The sequence below is a fragment of the Pan paniscus genome, chromosome 21 (assembly GCF_029289425.2).
Source record: "Pan paniscus chromosome 21, NHGRI_mPanPan1-v2.0_pri, whole genome shotgun sequence".
Classification (NCBI taxonomy): domain Eukaryota; kingdom Metazoa; phylum Chordata; class Mammalia; order Primates; family Hominidae; genus Pan; species Pan paniscus.
In genome coordinates, this window is record NC_073270.2 from 43,297,963 (window position 1) to 43,321,218 (window position 23,256).

General features: G+C 47.0%; 1 protein-coding gene across 3 annotated transcripts; it reads left to right on the plus strand.

The window, feature by feature from the left end:
* Positions 1–370: 370 nt before the first annotated feature.
* On the plus strand, positions 371–22,166 carry LOC130541057 (uncharacterized). 3 transcript variants are annotated; one of them, XR_008955099.1, is made up of 4 exons: positions 371–1,217; positions 1,606–1,677; positions 13,574–13,717; positions 20,749–22,166. XR_008955099.1 is itself a non-coding variant. In XM_057300828.1 (4 exons), the coding sequence occupies exons 1-4, from the start codon at positions 936–938 to the stop codon at positions 20,892–20,894; spliced, it is 411 nt and encodes a 136-aa protein (XP_057156811.1). In that variant the 5' UTR covers positions 371–935; the 3' UTR covers positions 20,895–22,166. The 3 variants fall into 3 exon arrangements, 1 of the variants encoding a protein (XP_057156811.1); XM_057300828.1 differs by having other exon boundaries at positions 371–984; XR_008955100.1 differs by lacking the exons at positions 13,574–13,717; positions 20,749–22,166 and adding an exon at positions 6,807–9,026.
* Positions 22,167–23,256: the final 1,090 nt, after the last annotated feature.

Here is a 23,256-nt window from a genome sequence, read left to right on the forward strand (position 1 = left end):
TTTCTGTGCCTGGCTTATTTCACTTAACATAATGTCGTTCAGTTCTATCCATGTTGTTGCAAATGACAGGATTTTATTCTTTTTTTATGGCAGAATAATATTCCTTTGCATATATGTGCTGGCAAGGGGCATTTTGACTACACCAGACTGGGATATTTGCTCACCCATTAACTCTAGAACCAAATCCCTGAATAAGATGTGACTTCCCTAATCGGGATGCTCCAATTCTAACAGCCAGGAGTCTTAAGGGTTCAGGATTCCAGAATCTAAAATTTCTATAACTTGAAGATTCCGAAAGTCAATATTTCTAAGACTCTATAAGTCAAGAAATCTTTAAGAGGTAGTTCAAGATAAGACTTTCTATGGGGAATGTATGTTAGGGGTGGAAGTGCTAAGGAATAAATGTGAAACTTTTTTGCTTTTTTTCAATGTGTGAACCACCTACCCATAGCAAATAAATCTATAAAAAGACCATCTGCAAAAGCAAAGTGATTTCACTTGACTTAGAAAAATACAAAATATTTTCTCTGTTAAAAGGACTGGAGCTCAGGTGGGAGTTTGATAAAGGGATGGAGTCTGCTGCATGCTAGTAAACCACCTCTCCAAAGAATGCTGGGGTCTGTAGCATTTGCCAGTTTTCATGGTGTAAATACTTCCACTGCAATTGATTTCAAGTTGCCAGCAGTTTAACAATTGGTTCTCAAAGTTCCCGAAAATCTAACAATCGCCCTTTTATGACCTAGCAAAAGCTGGCTGGCCAGGCTTCTGCAATAGAACCTGGAAGAGTCAGAGGGGTTGTGGCTTTGAGGACAATTGTTCAAGTGAGAAGAGGGTTGTGCAGATCTCAAGATGACATCGGGATCCTGATGTGAAGTTTTCCTGCTTCTGGAGGAGGGAAGCAGAGGGCTATTTTGCCTCCTCTGGGCCAGGGATGCATGGAATGGCAGAGGTGGGGGCTCCCAGCTATGGAGACTGGGAGGGCAGGTAAGTGATGGGACTGATTAGGAAGAGCCGCAACTGTCCCTTCACCCGGCCCATCCTTCAGTGGAGGTGGACATTCGCCTATTTCCTCACACTTTTTTTTTTTTTTTTTTGACAGAATCTCGCTCTGTCACCCAGGCTGGGGTGCAGTGGTGTGATCACGACTCACTGCAACCTCCACCTCCCGGCTTCACACAATTCTCCAGCCTCAGCCTCCCGAGTCGCTGGGATTACAGGTGTGTGCCACTGCACCTGGCTAATTTTTGTATTTCTTTAGTAGAGACGGGTTTCTACTATGTTGGCCATGTAGTAGAAATGGCCATGTTGGCCAGGCTGGTCTGGAATTCCTGACCTCAGGTGATCCATCTGCCTTGGCCTCCCAAAGTGCTGGGATTACAGGCTTGAGCCATCACAGCCGGCCCCCTCATGCAGTGATTCCATGAAAATTTATGCAGAGCAGAGATCATGATGCTCATTTTGCTGATGAGAAAATTAAGACCCAGACAGGAAAAGGTATTTGTTTCCAGTCACATAGTTGCCAGGAAATAAAATGATAGTAGCTCAAATAGATTGAGCATTTACTCTGAGCCAGATCTATGCTAAATAGCTTGACTTGTTGCTTAGGTCGGGGTCCCTGGAAGCAGATCCTGAGACAAAGTCCCCTGTGCAAGAGATTTATTTCAAAGGTGTGCCCAGGTAAGGGGGAGAGGGGCTGCAGAACAGGGAAGGGGAGGAAGCCAGGCAAGGGTGTGAGTTCAGACCATGTCCTAGCCTTAGCCTAATGGGGTGTGGGTCTGGAGCACCCCAGAATTTGTCCCAGCTGGAAGCAAAAGATCCGGGCTTTCATACTCCTCTGTTAGTCATTGGCTGGGGGCCATTCTTGGGACACATTGACTCCCAGGCCCCCAGGTCAAGCCTCCGAATAAGGATTTCTTTCTTTTCTTATTCTTTCTTTCTTTCTCTTTCTTTCTTTCTTTCTTTCTTTCTTTCTTTCTTTCTTTCTTTCTTTTTCTTTCTTTCCTTCTTTCTTTCTCTCTCTCTTTCTTTCTCTCTTTCTTCTCTCTCCTTCTTTCCTGTCTCTCTTTCTCTCTCTCTCTCTCCCTTCCTTCCTTCCTCTTTCTTTCTTTCTTTCTTTCTTTCTTTCTTTCTTTCTTTCTTTCTCTCTCTCTCTCTCTCTTTTTCTTTCTTTTTTTTTGGACACAGTTTCACTCTGTCACCCAGGTTGGAGTGCAGTGGTGCAATCTCAGCTCACTGCAACCTCTGCCTCCCAGGTTCAAGTGATTCTCCTGCCTCAGCCTCCCGAGTAGCTGGGATTACAGGTGCACGCCACCACACCCTGCTAATTTTTGTATTACTAATAGAGATGGGGTTTCACCATATTGGCCAGGCTGGTCTCGAACTCCTGACCTCAAGTGATCCACCCGTCTCGGCCTCCCAAAGTGCTGAGATTACAGGCGTGAGCCAACGTGCCTGGCCTGAATAAGGATTTCTTATTAGCATCCAAACACATCGGAGCTGGGCATCAACAGTGACCACTCGCTTGTATTAACTCAATTATTCCTCCCAGCAATGCTAAGTGGTATTATTCACCCCCACTTTGTAGATGGGGAAAATGAGGCACAGAGAGATGGAGCCACCTGCCCAGCATCACACAGCTAGTGACTGTCAGAGCTGGGCGGAGCCTGGGCCAAACTGAGGCCTGTACCCAGTTCCCATTGTTCTCTTCCCATTGGTGACTGGAGGAGCAAGAGAAGATGGCCAGAGGCAGGGGAAGCTGTCAGCACCAGGGACAGCAACTGTCAGAAGAAGGGGGAAAGAGAGGCGAGGCTTTAAGAGACCTGTTTGGGCTGGGTGCAGTGGCTTACGCCTATAATCTCAGCATTTTGGGAGACTGAGTCAGGCGGATCACTTGAGGTCAGGAGATCGAGACCAGCCTGGCTAACATGGTGAAACCCCGTCTCTACTAAAAATACAAAAATTAGCTGGGTGTGGTGGTAGGCACCTATAATTACAGTTACTTGGGAGGCTGAGGCAGAAGAATCGCTTGAACCCAAGAGGCAGAGGTTGCAGTGAGCTCAGATCGCACCACTGCACTCTAGCCTGGGTGACAAAGTGAGACTCTGTCTCAGAAAAAGAGAGACCTGTTTGGACAGAGGAAGGTAAATGAGACAGAGAAGGAGTAGGGAGGTGGGGGTATGGAGAAGAGGCTCACACAGCGCTCTCTTCCCCTCCCCCAAACATTCTAGCCCAGCCCTCTGTGCCTTAGTCTTTTTCTCTGTAAAATGGGGTGAATAGAGGTACCTGTTCCCTCATAGTGCTGTTGAGAGAATTAAATAAGAAAGTGCTTGTCAAGTGCATGTTCTGGGTGGCCCACTGTGAGGACTGACAGCCACAGCTCTTCCCTCTGCCTGGCCAAGAGGCACCAGCTGGGGTGCTAGATGTGAGCTGAGCCTCTGGCCTAGGGGACGAGGGGCTGCTGTAGGGCTGAGTGTATGCTGGGGGAGAGGGCTGGGGTGAGCTGAGGTGGGGCAGTGGATTTGCCCCCGAGAGCCTGAGGGGAGCCATCAGTGTGCTTTCAGCCAGGAATGTCATGACTGCAGTATGGGGTGTGTGCTGGGTTCAGAGGGGCAGCAGAGAGATGACAGGGTGGGGAGATGGTTGAGGTTGGGTGATGCTAACGTCCAGACAGGAGGAGGGTGGTGCGGCTGGGCTGGCACAGTGGGTGACACACATGGCTTGTGGGTGTGTAGCATAGTGTGCCCTGTGCATGGGCCTGCATGGGCACGTGTGTGTGGTCTATCTGAGTGTGTGTCATGAGTGTCTGTAGGGGCATCTGTGTGTCTGTGTAATGGTGCATGTGTGTCTGGGAGTGAAGTTGAGGGCATGCATTGTACTAGTGTGCCTACCATACTTGAGCGTGTTTGCAAATGTGTGTGGGTGTGTGTCTGGCCCAAACCTGGCAGGCTGGGGTGGCAGAGGGGCTGAAGGCCTGGCAGTGGCCTGATGGGCAGCTTTGGAACTCCTTCCACCCCTCTCTCACAGGAGCTGACTCCCAGACCGAGGAGGCCTGCTGGCACTGAGTCTGTCCTGTATCTAGAAGGACTGCCATGGCCCTGGCAGTGGGGGAGGGCTCTTAGGACCTGGGGCAGGCTGGAGGAGTCAGGACTGAGAAGGGAGTAGGGTGGGTGAAGGCTGGGTGCAGACCTAGGAGAGGGCCACCTCCCTGGACCTCTGTTTCTGTGTCTGTGAAGTGGGCCTTGAAGAGTGGCCCCAAAAGATACAGCTGGGCAGATCCACCAATGTCTGCTGGCTCGAACCCCACCTTACACAGAGACCCAAACTGGGCAATAACTTGATGAGTGTTGCCCAGCAAATCAGTGGCTACTTGGAGGGCAGACTCTGGCTTCCTGTGGCCATCTGAGTCAGGGCCCTGGCAGGGATCCTGGAACACCAGCCCTGGGCCTCCCTTCTCCAGGCAGCACCCAGCACAATACTCCAGCCTGGGGGACAGGACTGATAGATGCTGTCCCCTCATGTTCTGGCAGATGCCCAGGCATGACTTCAAAGCTGGAAACAACATGGGAATCCCACCATCAGAGCTCACAGCCTGTCCATTCTGCAGGATTTCAAGGCCAAGGAATAGCTTTTCTGCCTATCATTCCGCCATTAAGGAGTCAGTCATTTGGCTATGTAAATCTTTCAAATGTTTCTTTTTTAAAATGTGGGTAATTTCAGAAAGTATTTTACTTTCCACCTTGGTTGTCAATTAAGATTGGGACCGGGGAGTTGAGTTGGACTCTTTATGGGGCCAGGTTACTGGGGGAGAGGTCCTGAGGTCAAACTAGGACCTTGTACTTGCAGTGATGAGCTCTGCTTTGAGAGAAATGCCAGCACCACCAGCCAATAAGATGGAGAGAGGGAGGAGGGTGAAGTATGTAAACTGAGGCACAAAAGCTGGGGCCAAAGCAAACACTTTATAATTGTTATTATTATTATTATTTGAGATGAAGTTTAGCTCTTGTTGCCCAGGCTGGGTGCAGTGGCACAATCTTGGCTCAGTGCAACCTCCCCCTCCCGGGTTCAAGTGATTCTCCTGCCTCAGCCTCCCAAAAAGCTGGGATTACAGGTGTCTGCCACCACACCAGCTAATTTTTTGTATATTTAGTAGAAACGGGGCTTTATCATGTTGACCAGGCTGGTCTTGAACTCCTGACCTCAGGTGATCCACCCACCTTGGCCTCCCAAAGTGCTGGGATTACAGGCATGAGCCACCACGCCTGGCTGCAAACACCTTATTAACAGATACCTTAGTTGAAGTTAAACACCCTAGTTAATAGCCAGCATCTTCATTAACTGTTAACACCCTAGTTAACTGCAAACACCCTACTTAACAAAAAGCTTACTTGTTGAACACTGTAGTATAGTTAACAGTGAACACTCTAGTTAACAGCAAACATTGTTTTTAACAGTTAACACCCTAGTAAACTGTGGACATGCTACTTAACACACACTTTTGTTGACAGTGAACATGTTAGTCAACAGTGAACACATCCTAGTTAACAGGTAACACCTTCGTTAACAGTTAGCACCCTACCCAACAACAAGCCCTTTAGCTGACAGCCGGTCTTTGGCAGAAAATTAGGATGAGGCACTCACTGAGGGTTTTGGGAGAGGGAGGAAGCTCAGCCTCTGGCTCTGTCCTTAGGCCTGGCCCACCAGCCCCACAGCGCTACCTCCATGCAGTAGTGCCCTCTGGCTTACAGAGGGAAACAGGAAACCACAGCTGGGATGTGAATTCTCAGCCTAAGTGCCCTGTGCTTCTCTGGAGGGGAACTCAAGTTCCTCTTTTGTGTCAGAGATGAAAGTCTGAGCTAGAGTAGATGGGGAGCTTGGAGTGATTTGTGCGTCTCTCTTTCCTCTCACCCTCCCTTCCTCCTTGCTCTCGGTCTCACTGTTAGCCCCCAGCTGGCTGTGTCTGGGGCTCCCTTTTCTCCTCTACCTTGCACTCCAGCTGACCATCTCGTTTCTGGATCCTTCTCTTTGCTCATCATCTTTCCTCAAACTCTCTCTCTCTTTTTCTTTTTTTTTCTTTTGAGACAGAGCCTCATTCTGTCACCCAGACTGGAGTGCAGTGGCACAATCTCAGCTCACTGCAGCCTCTGCCTCCTGGGTTCAAGTGATTCTCATGCCTCAGCCTCCTGAGTAGCTGGGACTACATGTGTGCACCACCACGCCCGGCTAATTTTTGTATTTTTAGTAGAGATGGGGTTTCGCCATGTTGGTCAGGCTGGTCTCAAACTCCTGGCCTCAAGTGATCCACCTGCCTCGGCCTCCCAGAGTGCTGGGTGTGAGCCACTGCACTGGGTCCTCAAACTCTTCCTCTTTGTCAGTTTCTTCCCCCTACTCTCGTCTTTCCCACTCCTTGTCTCTGTCTCTCCCTCCCTCCTTCTCTTATCATCCTCCAGATCTCTGCCCAAGCACCACCTTTTCCAAGAAGCCCTCCCTGACCCTCCAGGCCTAACTTATGTCCCTGTGTCCTCCTGGAAACCATGCACCTTGCCTTCAGAGCCCCCACTTCTACTTGCAATGAGTAATTACAAACCAGAGTCTGTCTCCCCACCAGCATGTGAGTTCCTTGTTTGCCTTGCTCACTGCCATATCCTCAGTGCCTGGCATACAGTGAGTGCTTAATAGATGTTCCTGGTGTAATTGCCTTTCTCTCTGCCCCTTCTAGTCTCTCTGCTTTGTCCTAGCTGCCCGGATGACCTAGCCAGAGGCTTCTCCACTTGTCTCTCATCCTGCTCTTCACTTCCCTGTCTCCACAGCTCTTGGTGGCCCAGGGTGGGCCTTGGCCTTCAGCCTGCTGACCCAGGACCCTCACTCCTTCCATAGTGGGGACCAGTGCCTGTCTGAGCCCCATCATGATCCCACTGGGAGGTACTTGTTATAACTGGTTAGAGGAATGAATGATACAAAGAGAAAGGATTTGCCATTTCAATCCCAGCCATCTCTGCTTGACATACCTTGTGACCCTGCGCAAGTCACCTCATCTTTTGAGTTTCTCTTTCTCCATCTGTGAAATTGACTGGAGATCAGCAAAGACATTCCATGGGAACCTGCTTTGTAACCCATGAAGTGCCTTGTTGGTACCTGTGACTACCAGATGTTAGTATAACGTTTTCCTTCCCTCTCTGGGCACTAAGGCACATGAAGTTCAATTTGCAGCCCCCAGGAGCCCAGGCTGGGGTGCTTGGGGTGCTGGGGCTCTTCAATGATGGCAACTAGGGGAAGGACAAAGTTGGTGTTTAAAACCAAATTCATTAATGTGTGTATCATTGAGCAGGGATCCTCAACCCCCAGGCCACACAGCAGGAGGTGAGCGGGGGACAAGCAAGCAAAGCTTCATCTGTATTTACAGCTGCTCCCCATTGCTCACATTACTGCCTGAGCTCCACCTCCTGTCAGATCAGTGGTGGCATTAGATTCTCACAGGAGGGCGAACCCTATTGTGAACTGTGCATGCGAGGGATCTAGGTTGCATACTCCTTATGAGAATCTAACGCCTGATGATCTGTCACTGTCTCCCATCACCCCCAGATGGGACCATCTAGTTGTAGGAAAACAAGCTCAGGGCTCTTACTGATTCTACATTATGGTGAGTTGTATAATTATTTCATTCTATATTACAATGTGATAGAAATAGAGTGCACGATAAATGTAATGTGCTTTAATCATCCGGGAATCATCCTGAAACCATCCTTCCCCCAACCCCACACCGGTCCTTGGAAAAATTGTCTTCCATGAAAGCTGTCCCTTGTGCCACAAAGATTGGGGACCACTGTTACTGAGCACCTACTATGTGCCAGGCACTGTTTAGGGCTCTAGGGCTATATCAGCAAACAAATTAGAACTCTGCTCCTAGTTCCTAACGCAGTCATTGCACCATCCATGACTTCAACAGATATGCATTGAGCACCTACTGTGTGCTGGGCACAGCGGAGGCCTTGGGATGGAGAAGTGAATGAGACCTGCCCTCACAAGTGCATATTTGGTGCTCCATCTCTGTTCAGTGCTTAGTGCCTTTCCACGCTCCAATATTTTACCTTCGGCCTGCCCAACTAAAGTGACGAGAGCAATTGCAGATCAGGTGACTCGCTGAAGGTCACGTATGCTGGAAATTGGAAGAGCTGAATCAAAACTCAGATCTGTTTGAGTCTAGGGCCCTAATTCTTTGGGTATCTTGGGTTGTATCTATCCTCTGTTTACAAGTCTCTCTCTCTCTCTTTTTTTTTTTTTTGAGATGGAGTCTCGCTCTGTTGCCCAGGCTGGAGTGTAGTGGCACCATCTCGGCTCACTGCAACTTCCGCCTTCCAGGTGATTCCAAGTGATTCTCCTGCCTCAGCTTCCCAAGTCGCTGAGATTACAGGCGTGTGCCACCACGCCTAAGTTTTGTATTTTTCGTGGAGACGGGGTTTCACCATGTTGGCCAGGCTGGTCTCAAACTTCCGACCTCAGGTGATCCTTCTGGCTTGGCCTCCCAAAGTGCTGGGATTACAGGCATGAGCCATCGCACCTGGCCCCAAGTCTCATTTTCCCTGTCTGTACCCTGAGTAACCTTGGAGACCATCCAGCGACGTGGATCAGTGAGAGGAGTGCTGGGGCCAGTGAAGCCGGGGAAGGGGTGCCCAAACTAACATCCCTTCTCCACCAGCGGCCAGGCCAGCTCAGCCTCTGTGCAACCTTCCCTGCTTCTGAGTCTGGAGGTGGTTCTTATTATTGGCTCCAAATGACTTTTGCATCCATTTATTTGCTGCATTTTGATTTTGCATTCAATTTCTGGTCCATTCATGGTGTCTGCGCTACCTAGGGGATGCAAAATTGAGGCAGCCAGGAGTGCAGTTTGGACATGCCTGACAGCCACCACTCCTTGGAGGGAGGAACGCTTGACCGACTCCACAGTGGAAAGGCTGATGAGCAGGAGGCTGCCCCGCCACTGCCCCCTACTCCAGCCAGAATCTGCCAGATGGGCTTCCCACCCCGAAGCTGGCTTCTCCACTCCCCCGGCTCCAACACACATATCTCAGCTGGAGAGATGGCCACTGGGAACCCAGCCAGTACCTGGGGCCTGTAAGCAGGGCAGGCACTAGACTTCATAAAGGATTTGAAATCCTTCAGGGCTATGCAGGAGCATTTGGGCAGAGAGAGCAGAATATGAGTCCCAACTTGGTCCCGCCAACCTCTCTTCTTCATTCACCTTTAGTGGTGTTGTTTTGTTTCATTTTGTTTTGAGGTGGAGTCTCACTCTCTTACCCAGGCTGGAGTGCAGTGGTGTGATCTCGGCTCACTGCAACCTCCACCTTCTGGGTTCAAGTGATTCTCCTGCCTCAGCCTTCCGAGTAGCTGGGACTACAGGCATGCACCACCACACCTGGCTAATTTCTGTATTTTTAGTAGAGACAGGGTTTGGCCATGTTGGCCAGGCTGATCTCGAACTCCTGACTTCAGGTGATCCACACACCTTGGCCTCCCAAAGTGCTGGGATTACAGGTGTGAGCCACTGAGCCCAACCTAGTGGGGTCTTTCTAATAGACGATTTGACCTGGCCACTCTCCTGCTCAAGACCCTTCCATTGCTCCCCACTCCCCTCAGGCTTGGGTACAAATTTCTGGCCTTCCAAGCCCTATCCACACCAGCCCCCTCTCTCAGTTCTTCCTAAGCTCCAGCATCTCCCAGTGGCTCCTATTTCCCCATGTTCACACCTTGGCAGAGGCTGTTCCCTTTGCCCAAACCATTTGCCACATTGTCCTTTAGGCAAACTCCTAGACACTCTCTGCAAATTGTGAGGACACCAGCTAGCCCTCTGCACCAGGTATTGCACTTCACACTTTATATGCCTTATTCACTTGGCACTCACAGCCCCTCTAAGAGAAATTCCCATTTGCAGATCTCCTGAAGTCAGCAGAGGCTCAGAGAAGTCAAGCAACTTGCCCTGGGTCACACAGTAGGATGGCAGGGCAGGCAGTGCAACTCCAGAGTCCATGCTCCTAACCTCAGAGCCTCAGAACCAGCTCAGAGCCCACCTCCTCAGAGCTCTCCCAGCCACACAAACACCAGCCTCCTCCATCCCACCTCACTCCTGCTCTCAGCAGCGAGACCTCCCTCCTCATCTGGGGCTCCCATGGACCCAGGACGTTTTTGGTGATTACATTTCCACACTGCCTTTATTCCCTCATGTCTGGCTCTGTCATGAGATGCTGAGGCTGGTCAAGGACTGTGGCTGTGGGTTCCCAGTTCCCAGCATAAGGCTAGGCAAAAAGGGTAAATGTAACTAAGATTGGTCTCATCAGGAGCCCCACAGAGATGACAGAAGGAGCAAATGAAGTAAGAGCTGTAAACAGGCTGGGTGCAGGGGCTCATGCCTGTAATCCCATCACTTTGGAAGGTCGAAGTGGGAGGATCACTGAGCCCAGGAGACCAGCTTGGGCAACATAGTGAGACCCACTCCCTCAACAAAAAATAAAAACTTAACCGGGTGTGGTGGCATGTTCCTATAGTCCCAGCTACTTGGGAGGCTGGGGTGGGAGGGTCGCTTGAGCCCAGGAGGTCGAGGCTGCGGTGAGCTGAGATCGTGCCACTGCTCTCAGCCTGGGCGAGACCCTGTCTCAAACAAGCAACAAACAAAAAACCAAGCTGTAAACAGACCTTGTGTGGCTTTTGTGTCCAGGAGGTGGGGAGGTGTTATTATATGCAGAGGTGACAGGCTGCACAGCAATGATCTGCAGTGTCTACACCATCTTTCCTCCACAAAGTCAAGATGGGGCATCATCTCCTAAAGGGTCTCTGAAAGCACACCACCATTAGCTGGTTCAGTATCACTCCATTTCCCCCTGCCCCCTAACCCCCAGCCTTGGGGAGACTGGGGGAGAAGGAGGGTGCTTCTGGGGAGGAGGGGTCTCTGATGGAAGTCATATATCACAGTGGCAGCTGAGGCAGAGAGATGGGAGCGATTTTTCTTCATGGTTTGCAGACAAATGTGGTGGACAGAAAATTGATGGCAACCTTTGGCAGCGAGAGACCTGGGGCCTAGGGAGTGGCCATGCCTGCCCGGGCAATGGGGATCACAGGCAACCACTCCCCGCGGACCCCCGGCTCCCACCTGAATCTATTGTCCTGGGCAGAGGCAAGGGGGCAGCCCAGACTTGGGGAAGACGCATTGAGGGGGCGTGGGAGGAGGGTATGTGTGAGGTGGCCTGGGTTAGTGCTGACTGTGTGACCAGGGCAAAGTCAGGCCCTCTGTAGGCCTCAGTTTCCCCACTGGTACAGTGAGTTGTCAAGGCCAGCAGAATCTTGGGGAGGGATGTAGGTGGGCTTTTTCCCATATCTCTTATCTTTAGCTGTCTCGTAGGGTCTGGGAGAGTCAGGAAAATGGACGTAACTCTGGCAGAAGTCTCAGGAGCCCCAAAGCTACACATTTCCTGCTTCCAACTTATCCTTGAACCTAGAGGTTTGGGGAGCTTAGAATCTTAGAACCTGGAAAGCTTGTTTTCCTAGAAACCCAGATTCCTCAGCTCTGAATGCATTCAGTGTAACTCTCCACCCACACCCCAGGTGTGCAAGAAATGTAGCTTCCTTTGTTTTTAAATAATGCATCGAACTTGCATTTCAAGCTCCGTTCTGCCAGGATGGAAGAAACCCAGGCGGACCGGGTTTCCCTCTTTCATGGGGCTGGATGATACTTGGGGGACTGCCACAGGTCATGGAAGAGGAGAGGTGACTCCTCAGTTGTCTGCCTATCAAGACATGATGCCCCTTCTGACCCTCAGTGGCTGGTCACCATGGCGTGCAACTGTCCACAAGGCTGCTCTGGTCTTTTGAGTCTCTCTGATGCTCCCACACCATGCTAGGCACAGGGGTCTCTGCTGGGCCATATCAGACCTGTGGACCCAGACTGGGGCTCAGCTTGGAGTAGGGCACAGGCCACCGTTGCTCTCAAGTCTTCTAGATGTGGCTGTGGATTCTGACATCACCCTCAGGCCTGGAGATGGGGTAGGACTCCTTTCTCAGAGGCCTGCAGGTTCAAGGGCTCCGGGTTTCCCTTCGACTCCTTTCCTGAAACCCAGCTGAGGGGACTGCACTGGGGATCCTAGGGGTGACTGGGAGCTGGGTCACATCTGTTAGAGAAAAAATTATTCCCACCTGGTCAACGTGGCAAAACCCTGTCTCTACTAAAAATTAGGTGGGTGTGGTGGCACATGCCTGTAATCCCAGCTACTTGGGAGGCTGAGGCTGGAGAATCACTTGAACCTGGCAGGCAGAGGTTGCAGTGAGCCGAGATTGTGCCACTGCATTGCAGCCTGGGAGACAGAGCTATCTAAACAAACAAACAAACAAAAAACAAAACAAAACAACAAGAAAAACAGAAACATTTATTCAACGACACTTGTTGAAGAGTGATAAGGTGGACTTTTTATTCAGGACCACTGCAACAGGGAGCATTGCAACGGGATTTTGCGGTGGGGGAGAAAGAACGGGCTCAACTCCGAATACAGCATAGGCAAGTGTGAGTTTATGGCTAAGGAGCAGTGCAGGGGTCCAAGGATGGAAAATGACTGAGAGGAAGCATCAGGGGTGAGGGAGAATCTGACTCAACTGATCTAACAGGATTCTTGCTGAAGACAGGCCAGGGGGATCAGGCATAATCTGGGCCGTGGTGGAGGGTGAACAGCCTGATTAGATATGAAGGATGATCAGATATTGAGGATAGGGGGTTCTTGCTAAACTGACTTAGGGTTCTTGCTAAAACTGGATTTTGTAAGAAAGTATGCAGATGGGCTTAGCAGAGTTTCGGGAGCCTGACTAAAGTTTGGTCAAGTGAAGAATCTCTGCTACTCTCTAGAGTTACTCTCAAAAAAATAAAAATAAAAATAAATAAAAATAAACATGATGGGTAGAGAGGCTACACACCCTGTTCCCTGAGAGCATTTGCTTTTTTTTTTTTTTGAGATGGAGTCTTGCTCTGTCACGCAGGCTGGAGTGCAGTGGTGCAATCTTGGCTCACCGCAACCTCTGCCTCCTGGGTTCAAGCAATTCTGTCATCTCAGCCTCCCGAATAGCTGGGATTACAGGTGCGTGCCACCACATCTGGCTAATTTTTTTTTTTTTTGTATTTTTAGTAGAGATGGAGTTTCACCATGTTGACCAGGCTGGTCTTGAACTCCTGACCTCAAGCGATCTGCCTGCCTTGGCCTCCCAAAGTGCTGAGATTACAGGCGTGAGCCACCACTCCCGGCCAAGCATTTTCTTTTCAGGGGTTGGGAGGAGAAAGAGAAAGGAATTGGGTTGGTGAGTGGTATATACAGGGGTATTCAATTGTATCTGTAACATTTTATTTATATATTTTTATTAGTTATAAATTATATATAAATATATATATACATGTGTTTCTGTATGTAAGTTGTTTATAAGTTTTTAAAAGAGAAGCATGGCCTCTGTATCCTTCCGAAGCTGACTTCTCTCCCTTCCTATTACATTGCTACGATTCACATTTGTTGTTGCTTGTGGCTGTTGTTCATTCATTTTGACTGCTGGATAGCATTCCATTGTGTAAGGATATCGGAGGATGCAAGTCCCCAAGACCTCCCCGACACTGCTGGTGGAGTGCAAATTGATGCAACCACATTGGAAAACAATTTGGCAGTATCTCATGGAGGTGAATATTCAGCAATTCCACTCCCAGGTAAATACCCAAGAGAAACTCTTGCACACACGCAGCAGCAGACATGACAAGAATGCTTATAACAGTTCTGTCCACAATAACAAAAACCTGGAAACAACCTAAATGCTCATCAACCCGAGAAGGAATGAATACACTTGTTTGCTGACAAAATACATTTTAAAAAATAAATAAAAGGTAAGAACTGAAGCAAGTCAGGCATAATTCTAATATAAGTTAAAACTGGATCGTGGGCACATTGGTCTTTATTAATTTATTCTTTGAATGTCTGAAGTAATTCATAACAAAAAGAAATCGTGTTTTGAAAAATCTTGAATTGTAGCATCTTGGACTTAGAAGGCCTGTAATCTTTGGTGTCAGAAGGGGTTAGGGATGAGCTAGTCATGTCTGTGACATACGGGAGCTTACCCAGCGAGCTTCCAGCCTTTGCCTGTGTACTCTCTGCAGTGGAGTGACCCAGAGTGCATGATAAGATTAACTCCAGGGGTGGGGTAGGTCAAGATACAAACATTACTCTCATCTGCAGATATTGTTCATAAGGAAGGGAAATGACCTAGAATGACACAGAAAGGGCTGATAACAAATCAGGGTGACCAAGGATGACACCTCCCCTCCGCCAACTCCACGAGGGGCTGACAAAACTGTGCCCTATCCTAGAGATAGGCTTCCGGAATGACCAGGATTTGTCAGCATAGCTAGAAAAGGGGGTCCCAGAGCAGAATGTGGTGCATGGGTCTGCCCGATAGAGGGAAGCTGGTGGTCCCAGGCCATCAGGCCAGAAAACTGCATCTTCCTCATCCCCTCCCCTCCAGAATCTTGTCCTATTCACCAAGTCCCCTTATGTTTTATAATTCAGTCCCCCAGCCCTTCTGGGACATCTGTACTACATTTCTCTTTAACTTGAACAGCATGCTGCTGGATGCATGCATGCCCGAACACAGGGACCCTGTATTTACATATGCACATGCCTGGACCGGTGTGCACATGGGGTCCTGAGGAGTTAGTAGCTGTGGACATGCGTGTAGCTCCCCCTGGACCAAGTCCATGCCACACCATCACTGCTGCCAGATGACTCCCCAGCCTCTTCTTGGCTTCTCTGCCTTCCATCTCATCCCCTCCAAGCTTCCCATTGCAACCAGGGGTTGGGGAGACTCCTGAAATCCAGAGCTGAGCCTGCCACTCCACAGCATGGATGAATGAATGTGTGTTACAGGCACATTTCTATGCTTATGCATGTGGGCTCCTGGATCCTGTGTGTGCACATGGAGATGTGTATGTACCCTATTTCATTTTTAGATTTACTTTATTTTTTGATTTGGTAATACCTGGACATGATAAAAGCTTCACACAATTAAAAAAGATACATAAGAAAAGTCCATGTCCCAGTGGCTTTTTGAATGGTGGAGGAAGGACTTCCGAAAATCTGCTCCTTCATAAAAGCAATGAAAATACTGGAGAAACTCTCCAATATAGTTTTTTGAAACACTGGAAATTAAAAGCTTACTATAATCTGAGGAGTGTTGATTTTAAAATAGCTGAATCTTGGTAAGACCATGAGCTTTATGATGTTTTGTTTTCATTTTTCTAAGACAGGGTGTTGCTCTGTCACCCAGGCTAGAGTGCAGTGGCATGATCATGGCACGGCAGCCATAACCTCTTGGGCTCAAGCAATCCTCCCACCTCCCAGTCTCCTGAGTAGCTGGCACCACAGGCATCCACCTCCATGATGTTTTAACCTGCCTTAATCCCATTTCTCTCTCCCTATCTCTGTGATATTTTTGAAAACAGTGGTATTTAGTTTTCTACCTGTTTCTTGGGATATAGCTCCTAAAACTTTTGGAATCTCCAGAGTAATTAGTGTCTTTTGTATGCTAATGACATGACTGATGGCATGAGGTAGGTGGGGGGCCCTAGACAGCTTCAGGATGGGATCTGGTCACTGGACCAGTCTGAGAAACAGAAGTGAACTCTAGAGCCTCAGAGACCTGTAGGATACCACCAAGTGTACCATGTACCAACATGTGCAAAATGGAAGTCTCAGAAAGATGGGAGAGAGAGATGAGGAAGAAAGAATATTTGAAGAAATAATGACCAAAACCTCCACAAATTTAGTCAAAAAACATTAATCTGCACATCCAAGAAGTGCGACAAACTCCAAGAAGGATAAACTTAAAGGGGTCTGTATCTAGGCACTTCATTGTCAAACTGTTGAAAGCCCAAAGCAGAGAGAATCTTGAAAGTCTCAAGATAAAAGTGATTTACCAGGTGCAAGCAGTCCTCAAGAAGATTAACGGCTGACTTTATATGAGAAACCACGAAGACCAGAAAGCAGTGGGATGAATATTTGAAGTGCTGAAAGAAAGACTACTAAGTAAGAATTCTTTATCCAGCAAATTATTCTTCAAAATGGGAAATTAAGACATTCCTAGATTTAAAATATTGGAGAATCTATTACTAGAAGGCTTGCCTTACAAGAAATACTAAAGGGAGTCCTTTAGGTTGAAATGAAAGAACAGTAACTGGAATCTGCATGAAGAAACAACAGTTATAGAAGTAAAGTATAGAAATAAGGAGGAACAATAACTACATAGGTAGATATATGGCTACATAAATGTAATTTTGTTTATAACTTTTTTCTTCAATCTTATTTAAAAGATAACTGCACAAAGCAATAATTATAAAGCTATGTTGATGGGCTTATAATGTAATGTATAGAGATGTAATTTGTATGACAACAATAGCATAAAAGAGGAGGGAGGAAATGAAAGTATATTGGAGCAATGTTTTAGTATACTATGGAAATTATATTGGTATTGAACCAAATTAGATTATTTTAAGTTAATATATTGATTGTAATCTACATGGAAGCCACTAAGAAAATAACTCAAAAAATAAAAGAAACAAAACAAGATAATAAAAATGGTATACTAGTAGCCAGGCATGGTGGCTCACACCTGTAATCCCAGTACTCTGGGAGGCTGAAGTGGGTGGATTACTTGAGGTCAGGCATTCAAGACCAGCCTGGCCAACATGGTGAAACCCCGTCTCTACTAAAAATACAAAAATTAGCCAGACATGGTGGTGGGCACCTGTAATCCCAGCTACTCAGGAGGCTGAGGCATGAGAATCACTTGAACCCAGGAGGTGGAGGTTGCAGTGAGCCAAGGTTGTGCCATTGCACTCTAGCCTGGGCAACAGACCAACATTCTGTCTCAAAAAAAAAAAAAAAAAGGTATACTAGAAATTATCTGTTTAACACTAAAGAAGGTAGTATTGGAGGTATAGAGGAACAAAAAAATGTAAGACATACACATGGCAAAGTAAAATGGCAGACACGAATTCTACCTTATCAGTTAAGAAAAAAAGGAAAAATACATAACACGAAAACCATAACCAAAAGAGTTCTGGAGAGGCTATGCTAACATTAGACACAGTAATCTTTAAGATAAAGATTAATACTAGAGACAAAAAAGGATGTTTTATAATGATAAAATGGTCAATCCATCAGGTATACATAACAGCTATAAACACATATGCATCTAACAATAAAGCTCCAAAATACATGAAGCAAAAACTGACAGAATTGAAGGCAGAAATAGACAATTCAACAATAATAGATGGAAACTTTAATATTCTACTTTTAATAATGAATACAATACCTATGCAGAAGATCAACAAGGAAATGAAAGACCTGAACAATATTAAAAACTAACTTGACCTAACAGACACCTATGGAATATTCCTCTCAACAGCAGCATTTTTCTTAAGTATGCATAGATCATTCTCTAAAATAGATAATATGTTAGGTCACAGAACTAGTCTCATATGTTCAAAAGGATTTAAATCACACAAAATATGTTTTCTGACCACATAAAATGAAATTAATTATAAAAACATAATGAAAGAACTTTGGGAAAGCACTTTCCAAAAAAATGTGGAAATATAAACAACACACTACTAACTAGCCAATTAGTCAGAAAAGAAATAACAAGGAAAACTAGAAAATATTTTGAGATGAATGAAAATGAAGACACAACATACCACAACTTATGGGATGTTGCTTAGGCAGTGCTTAGAGGAAAGTTTACAGCTACAACCACCTATATTAAAATAAAGAAAGACCTCGAATCAGTCACCTAAACTTCCTCCATAAAGAAATTAGAAAAAGAGGGGCAAACTAAATCCACAGTAAGCAGAGACAATTACATAATAAAAATTAAAGAGGAAATAAGTGAATGTACCACTTTATACCTAGTAGGATGGGTATAATAATGAAAAAAGGACAATAACAGGTGTTACTTGGCAAGGATTTGGAGAAATTGAAACCCTCATACATTACTGATGGGAATATAAAATTGAAACATTTTGTCAGTTTCTCAAAAAGTTGGACATAGAGTTACTATAGGACCCAGCAATTTTACTTTTAGGTATACATCCAGTCAAATGAACCTATTTTCAAACAAAAACTTACTAATGTATGTTTATAGCTACATTATTTATAATAGCCAAAAGGTGTAAGCAACCCAAATATCCATTAGCTGATGAATGTGTAAACAAAATGTGGTATATCCATACAACAGGGTATTATTAAGTCATGAAAAGAAAGGTGCTACAACGTAGATGACCCTTGAAAACATTATGCTAAGTGAAAGAAGACACAAAAGGCCACACATTGTATGATTCCATTTATATGAGAGATCTAAAATAAGGAACTCCATGGAGACAGGAAGTAGATTGGTGGTTGCCTAGGGCTGGGAGCAGGGAGAAATGAGGTCTAACTGCTAATGGGTGTGGGTTTTCTTTTTGAGGTGATGGAAATGTTCTGGAATTAAATAGTGATTGTACAACTTTGTGAATATACTAAAGACACTGAATGAGCACTTTAAAAGGATAAATTTTATGGCATATGAATTATATCTCAATAAAACTGTCATAAAAGTCAATGTTCTGCCATGCTATTTTCTTCTGGTGTATCTTTCCAGAGATACTCTAGGCATGTGGCAGCATATATATGTATATAGTAAATATTTCTGTTTTTTTTTTGTTTGTTTTTATTTTGTTGAGATGGAGTCTCGCTCTCTCGCCCAGGCTGGAGTGCAGTGGTGTGATCTCAGCTCACTGCAATCTCCTCCTCTTGGGTTCAAGTGATTCTCCCACCTCAGCCTCCAGAGTAGTTGGGATTACAGGCATGTGCTGCAACACCCAGCTAATTTTGTATTTTTAGTAGAGATGGGGTTTCACCATGTTGGCCAGGCTGGTCTCGAACTCCTGACCTTAAGTAGTCTGCCTGCCTTGGCCTCCCAAAGTGCTGGGATTACAGGTGTGAGCCACCGCGCCCAGCCTATAATAAATATTTCACTAAGTCTGAGATTCTATTAATGAAAATAGTATTTTATGTACTAAAAAGGAAGAAAAAATTAATTTTAATTGTAAGGCATATCTCAATTTCAGGGATGTTAACATGTTTAACATGTGGCTCTTGGAATCAATGCAAACATTGATTACGTGTTTTGGAGAGCTCATGAATCAGGATATATCCTGGATGTGGTGGATACTTTCAGTGAACCTCATAGGTCCCTTTCAGACAGCTCCTGCACACAGTAATGGTTTTCTGCGTCTTTATCTAAGGGTGCTTCCTGGGTGCGCTTAGCCCAGAAGTGCAGAATTAGTGCCCAGGAGCAACCTTCAGTCAGCAAGGAACAGGAGATGTAGAGAAAGCCAGGCGTGGTGGCTCACGCCTGTAATCCCAGCACTTTGGGAAGCCGAGGCGGGCAGATCACTTGAGGTCAGGAGTTTGAGACCAGCCTGGCCAACATGGCGAAACCGTGTCACTGCTAAAATACAAAAAAGAAAAAAGAAAAAAAATTAGCCGACTGTGGTGGCACATGCCTGTAATCCCAGCTACTTGGGAGACTGAGGCAGGAGAATCGCTTGAACCCGGGAGGTAGAGGTTGCAGTGAGCCAAGATCTTGACACTGCACTCTGGCCTGGGCGACAGAGCAAGACTCCATCTCAAAACAACAACAACGACAAGAAACCAACCAGGAATTTTAAAGAAGCACCAACAACTTCCTTGCCCTTCGGAGACAATTCTGAAGTGTGTCTCACATGGTCTTTCAGAGGATGTCTAGCAGGACGGAGCCCCAGAGACCCCAGGTGTTAACTCACTCAGAATACACATTTGTCTCCTGTCATCCTTGCTGAGATTCCTAGGATCCCACATAAACTATTTGCACCTAAATCCCAGTCTTAGACTTTTCCTTTGAGAGAAGCCACATTTAAATACTGTGTGTATGGCTGTGAATGGGGTGTGCACATCTGTGTTCATGAATATATGGGAATCAAAGTATGAATACATGTGTATACCCATGTCTATGTGTGTCTATGGAAGCATTTCTGTTTGGAAATTGGCATGAATGTGTATGTACACGTGTGCATGTTTGTGCATGAATTTTTTTTTTTTTCCAGACAGGGTCTTGCTCTGTCACCTAGGCTGGAGTGCCGTGGTATGAATACAGCTCACTGCAGGCTGAAACTCCTGGGCTCAAATGATTCTCCTGCCTCAGCCTCCTGAATAGCTGGGAACACAGGTGCCTGTCACCCCATCCAGCTAAATTTTTTTGATTTTTTTGTAGAGATGGGGTTTCACCATGTTGCACAGACTGGTCTAGAACTTCTGGGCCCAAGTGATCCTCCCGCCTTGGCCTCTCAAAGTGCTGGGATTACAGGTGTGTGCCACCACACCCAGCCTTTGTGCGTACTTATACTCCAGTGCAGATGCATCTGTGGAATGCTTGTGTGTGCCAGTGTCCGTGCACATGTATATATTTGTCATATTGCAATAGATGGGCTCTCAGACCTGTTTAAGGGTGTGTTTTTGTGCCTGCATGAGCCAGAAAGGTCGAGGAAGCCCGAGAAAGACCCTCAGAGGGTCTTTGGTGCTTAGGAGCCTCTTGTTGGGTGGTGCCACTGGGGAGATGGGTGGGGAATGCATTATAATAGTGGCCTGTTGCATGCCCTCTCTTTCTCTGCAGATGCCTGTCTGGAGACAACCTCATCAAGTCTGGTCTCAGATGTGTGTTCTCTGATGGGAGACAGCTGGAGCGGCTGTCAGGCCTCCCTGGCAATAGCGGCGCCTGTGGCAGCACCTGTCAGCAGCACCTTAACGCTGTCCCAGTGATGGCTGCTGTGAGTGGGAAGGTGACAGGAGGCAGTTGTTCTTGGGGTCTGGGAGGCTCTTTGCTGCACTGCTCCTTGACCCCTCTACATGGAAGGGTGAGCCCCAGTTCCTGTACATCTTTTGGAATTGCAGACCTCCTCCCCACGTCACCTCCAGTGGATTTCCTCGCTGGTCTTGACTCTGGCTGATGCCACCCACACGCCTCCACTCCAGCTGTTTTCCTAAGACAGCGAGTGATGCCATGCCGCCCTGTGTTTCCTGGTCCCTCTGCCTCAAAGACTTTGGTTTCCCACCTCTGTCTGGTGAATTTCCCTTTTCCAAGGCCAGCTTCCAATTCCCTTTTTCAGACATCCTGTCATGCTGTGCCCAGGCAGAGCCTTCCTCCCCAAACCCACACAGCCCTTTGCACGTTTCTCTTCCATTACACATATTGGTTGCCAGGAAGGAGAATTCAGGTGAATGCCTGCCTCTGGCTCCCAATCACAATGTTTGAGTCTCAAGGAGGGCGACCAGGTGGAGTTAGGTGACCTCAACCCAAGGGGACAAGTGTCAGAGTTGGGCAGGGTAAGGTCTGGATCCCAGGAAGATAATTCTGTTGTTCTTAAAATAAGACCCCAGCTGGTGATGAGGAGAGAGACCTGGAGGACATAGAGAAGCGCCCAGAACCCTCCTTCATTCCAAGAGGAGCGGCTGCTGACCACAGGGCAGAGGGCCAAGGTTCTAGGAAGGGGGCACAGAGGTCAGGACCGGACTGCAGTCCAGCAAGAACTGGAGCTCAAGCTTCAGCCTTCTGATTGAGCTCACCAGTCTTAAAGGAGACTGGAGCTCCCTGGACCTAGGTTCAAATACCCACTCCTCCGCTTATTTGCTGTGTGACCGTGGGCAAGTCACTTCACCTATCTGAGCCTTGGTTGCCATCAGTGCAACATGAGGTAACACTGCTCAATTTAAGGAGATAATGTTGGGGAGGGCCTAACCCAGATATGGGCACACAGCAGGCACTGGTCTCCACCTTGGGGAAAAAAAGTCACAGCTGCAGCCACTGGGGCTGCCCGAGACAAGCTTAGGGAAACATTGCCAACTCCAGTTCCTTATTGCTGGGGGTGAAGGCTCTTGGCAGCCCCAGGCTGCACGTGACCCTTGAATCCTTTATGTTCTGTGTGACTTTTATCAAGTCATTTCACCTCTCCACACCTCAGTTTCCTGCCCCATAAACTGGAGACACTAATAAAACCCACCTTATGGGGTTGTTTGTAAGAAAGGATTGCTATTAATTGCCATAGGGAATGAATTAATTGCTTGTTAATTGCTATGAATGTTAAAAATCCATTGTTATACGAGTTAATTGCTTGAAAGTGCCCACCACAGTGCCTGGCACATAGTGAGCATTCAGCGCTCAGCAGCAGCTACTGTCATTGAGACAACGTCTGAACACCTGCTCTGTGCCGAACTTCATGCCAGGCACCCAAAACATCGAGACAGAGGCACAACTTGATCCGTGGATACTCTAAGCCCAGTTGTGGGTGGCCGAGGGGAAGGATGGAAGCACTCAAATGCCTCATGGAGAGTACAAAACATCACAAGACAGAGTCAGAAAAAGAGGTGCAGGAGGGCTTCCTGGAAGAGAAGACTTTTGAATGCTGCTTTAATAGCTGGGAATGTAACAACAATGTAACTAATATTTACTGAGAATTTACTCTGTGCCAGGTACTATAGGTGTTTCACCTATATGGTCTTATTTAAAGATTCTAACAGCAATAGGTAATAGGGACTATTGCACCCATTTCATGGAAGAAGAAAGTGAGACTTAAAGAGATTAAGACACCTGCCCAAGATCACCCAAGCCTGAGTTTGAATTTTCAGATATCTGAGCTCTGAAGCTCCGCACTCTTCGGCACTCCAGGAAGAGGGATGTAAAATTGCAGAATTAGGGGAGGGTGGGTACAAGTGTTAACTGTGCGCCAGGGTATACCAGATCCTGGCTGGGACATTTTGCTTGCTCGATCACATACAATCCTTACTACAAGCCATATGAGGTAGAAAATATTATCACCTCCATCTTGCAGATGAGGAAACAGGCTCAAAGCAGTTGAGCATTTTGTACAAGGTTAAACAATTGGCAGTGGGATCTGACTCTAGGCGCTCCAATTCCCAAGCCCATGTTATTTCTGATACTGTAGGTGTGTTCTGGAAACAGAAAGGAACTGTCCAGTGTGGCTAAAGGTTAGGGTCCTTGCAGAGAACAAAGTATGGAGCAGTTGGGACTGAATTTCAAAGGGCTAGATGTCCATTCATACAGTAGACAATGGGGAGCCACTGAAGATTGTGGAGTAGGGGCATGGTGGGGCCAGAGCTGCAACTT

What these genes read in the sequence shown, in the direction of transcription:
- LOC130541057 (XM_057300828.1), top strand. Translation starts at nt 936, where the DNA reads ATGGAATGGCAGAGGTGGGGGCTCCCAGCTATGGAGACTGGGAGGGCA. An exon ending in TATGGAGACTGGGAGGGCAG is followed by an intron (nt 985 to 1,605) that starts GTAAGTGATGGG and finishes CTTGTTGCTTAG; the next exon opens with GTCGGGGTCCCTGGAAGCAG. An exon ending in TTCAGCAATTCCACTCCCAG is followed by an intron (nt 13,718 to 20,748) that starts GTAAATACCCAA and finishes CTTTCTCTGCAG; the next exon opens with ATGCCTGTCTGGAGACAACC.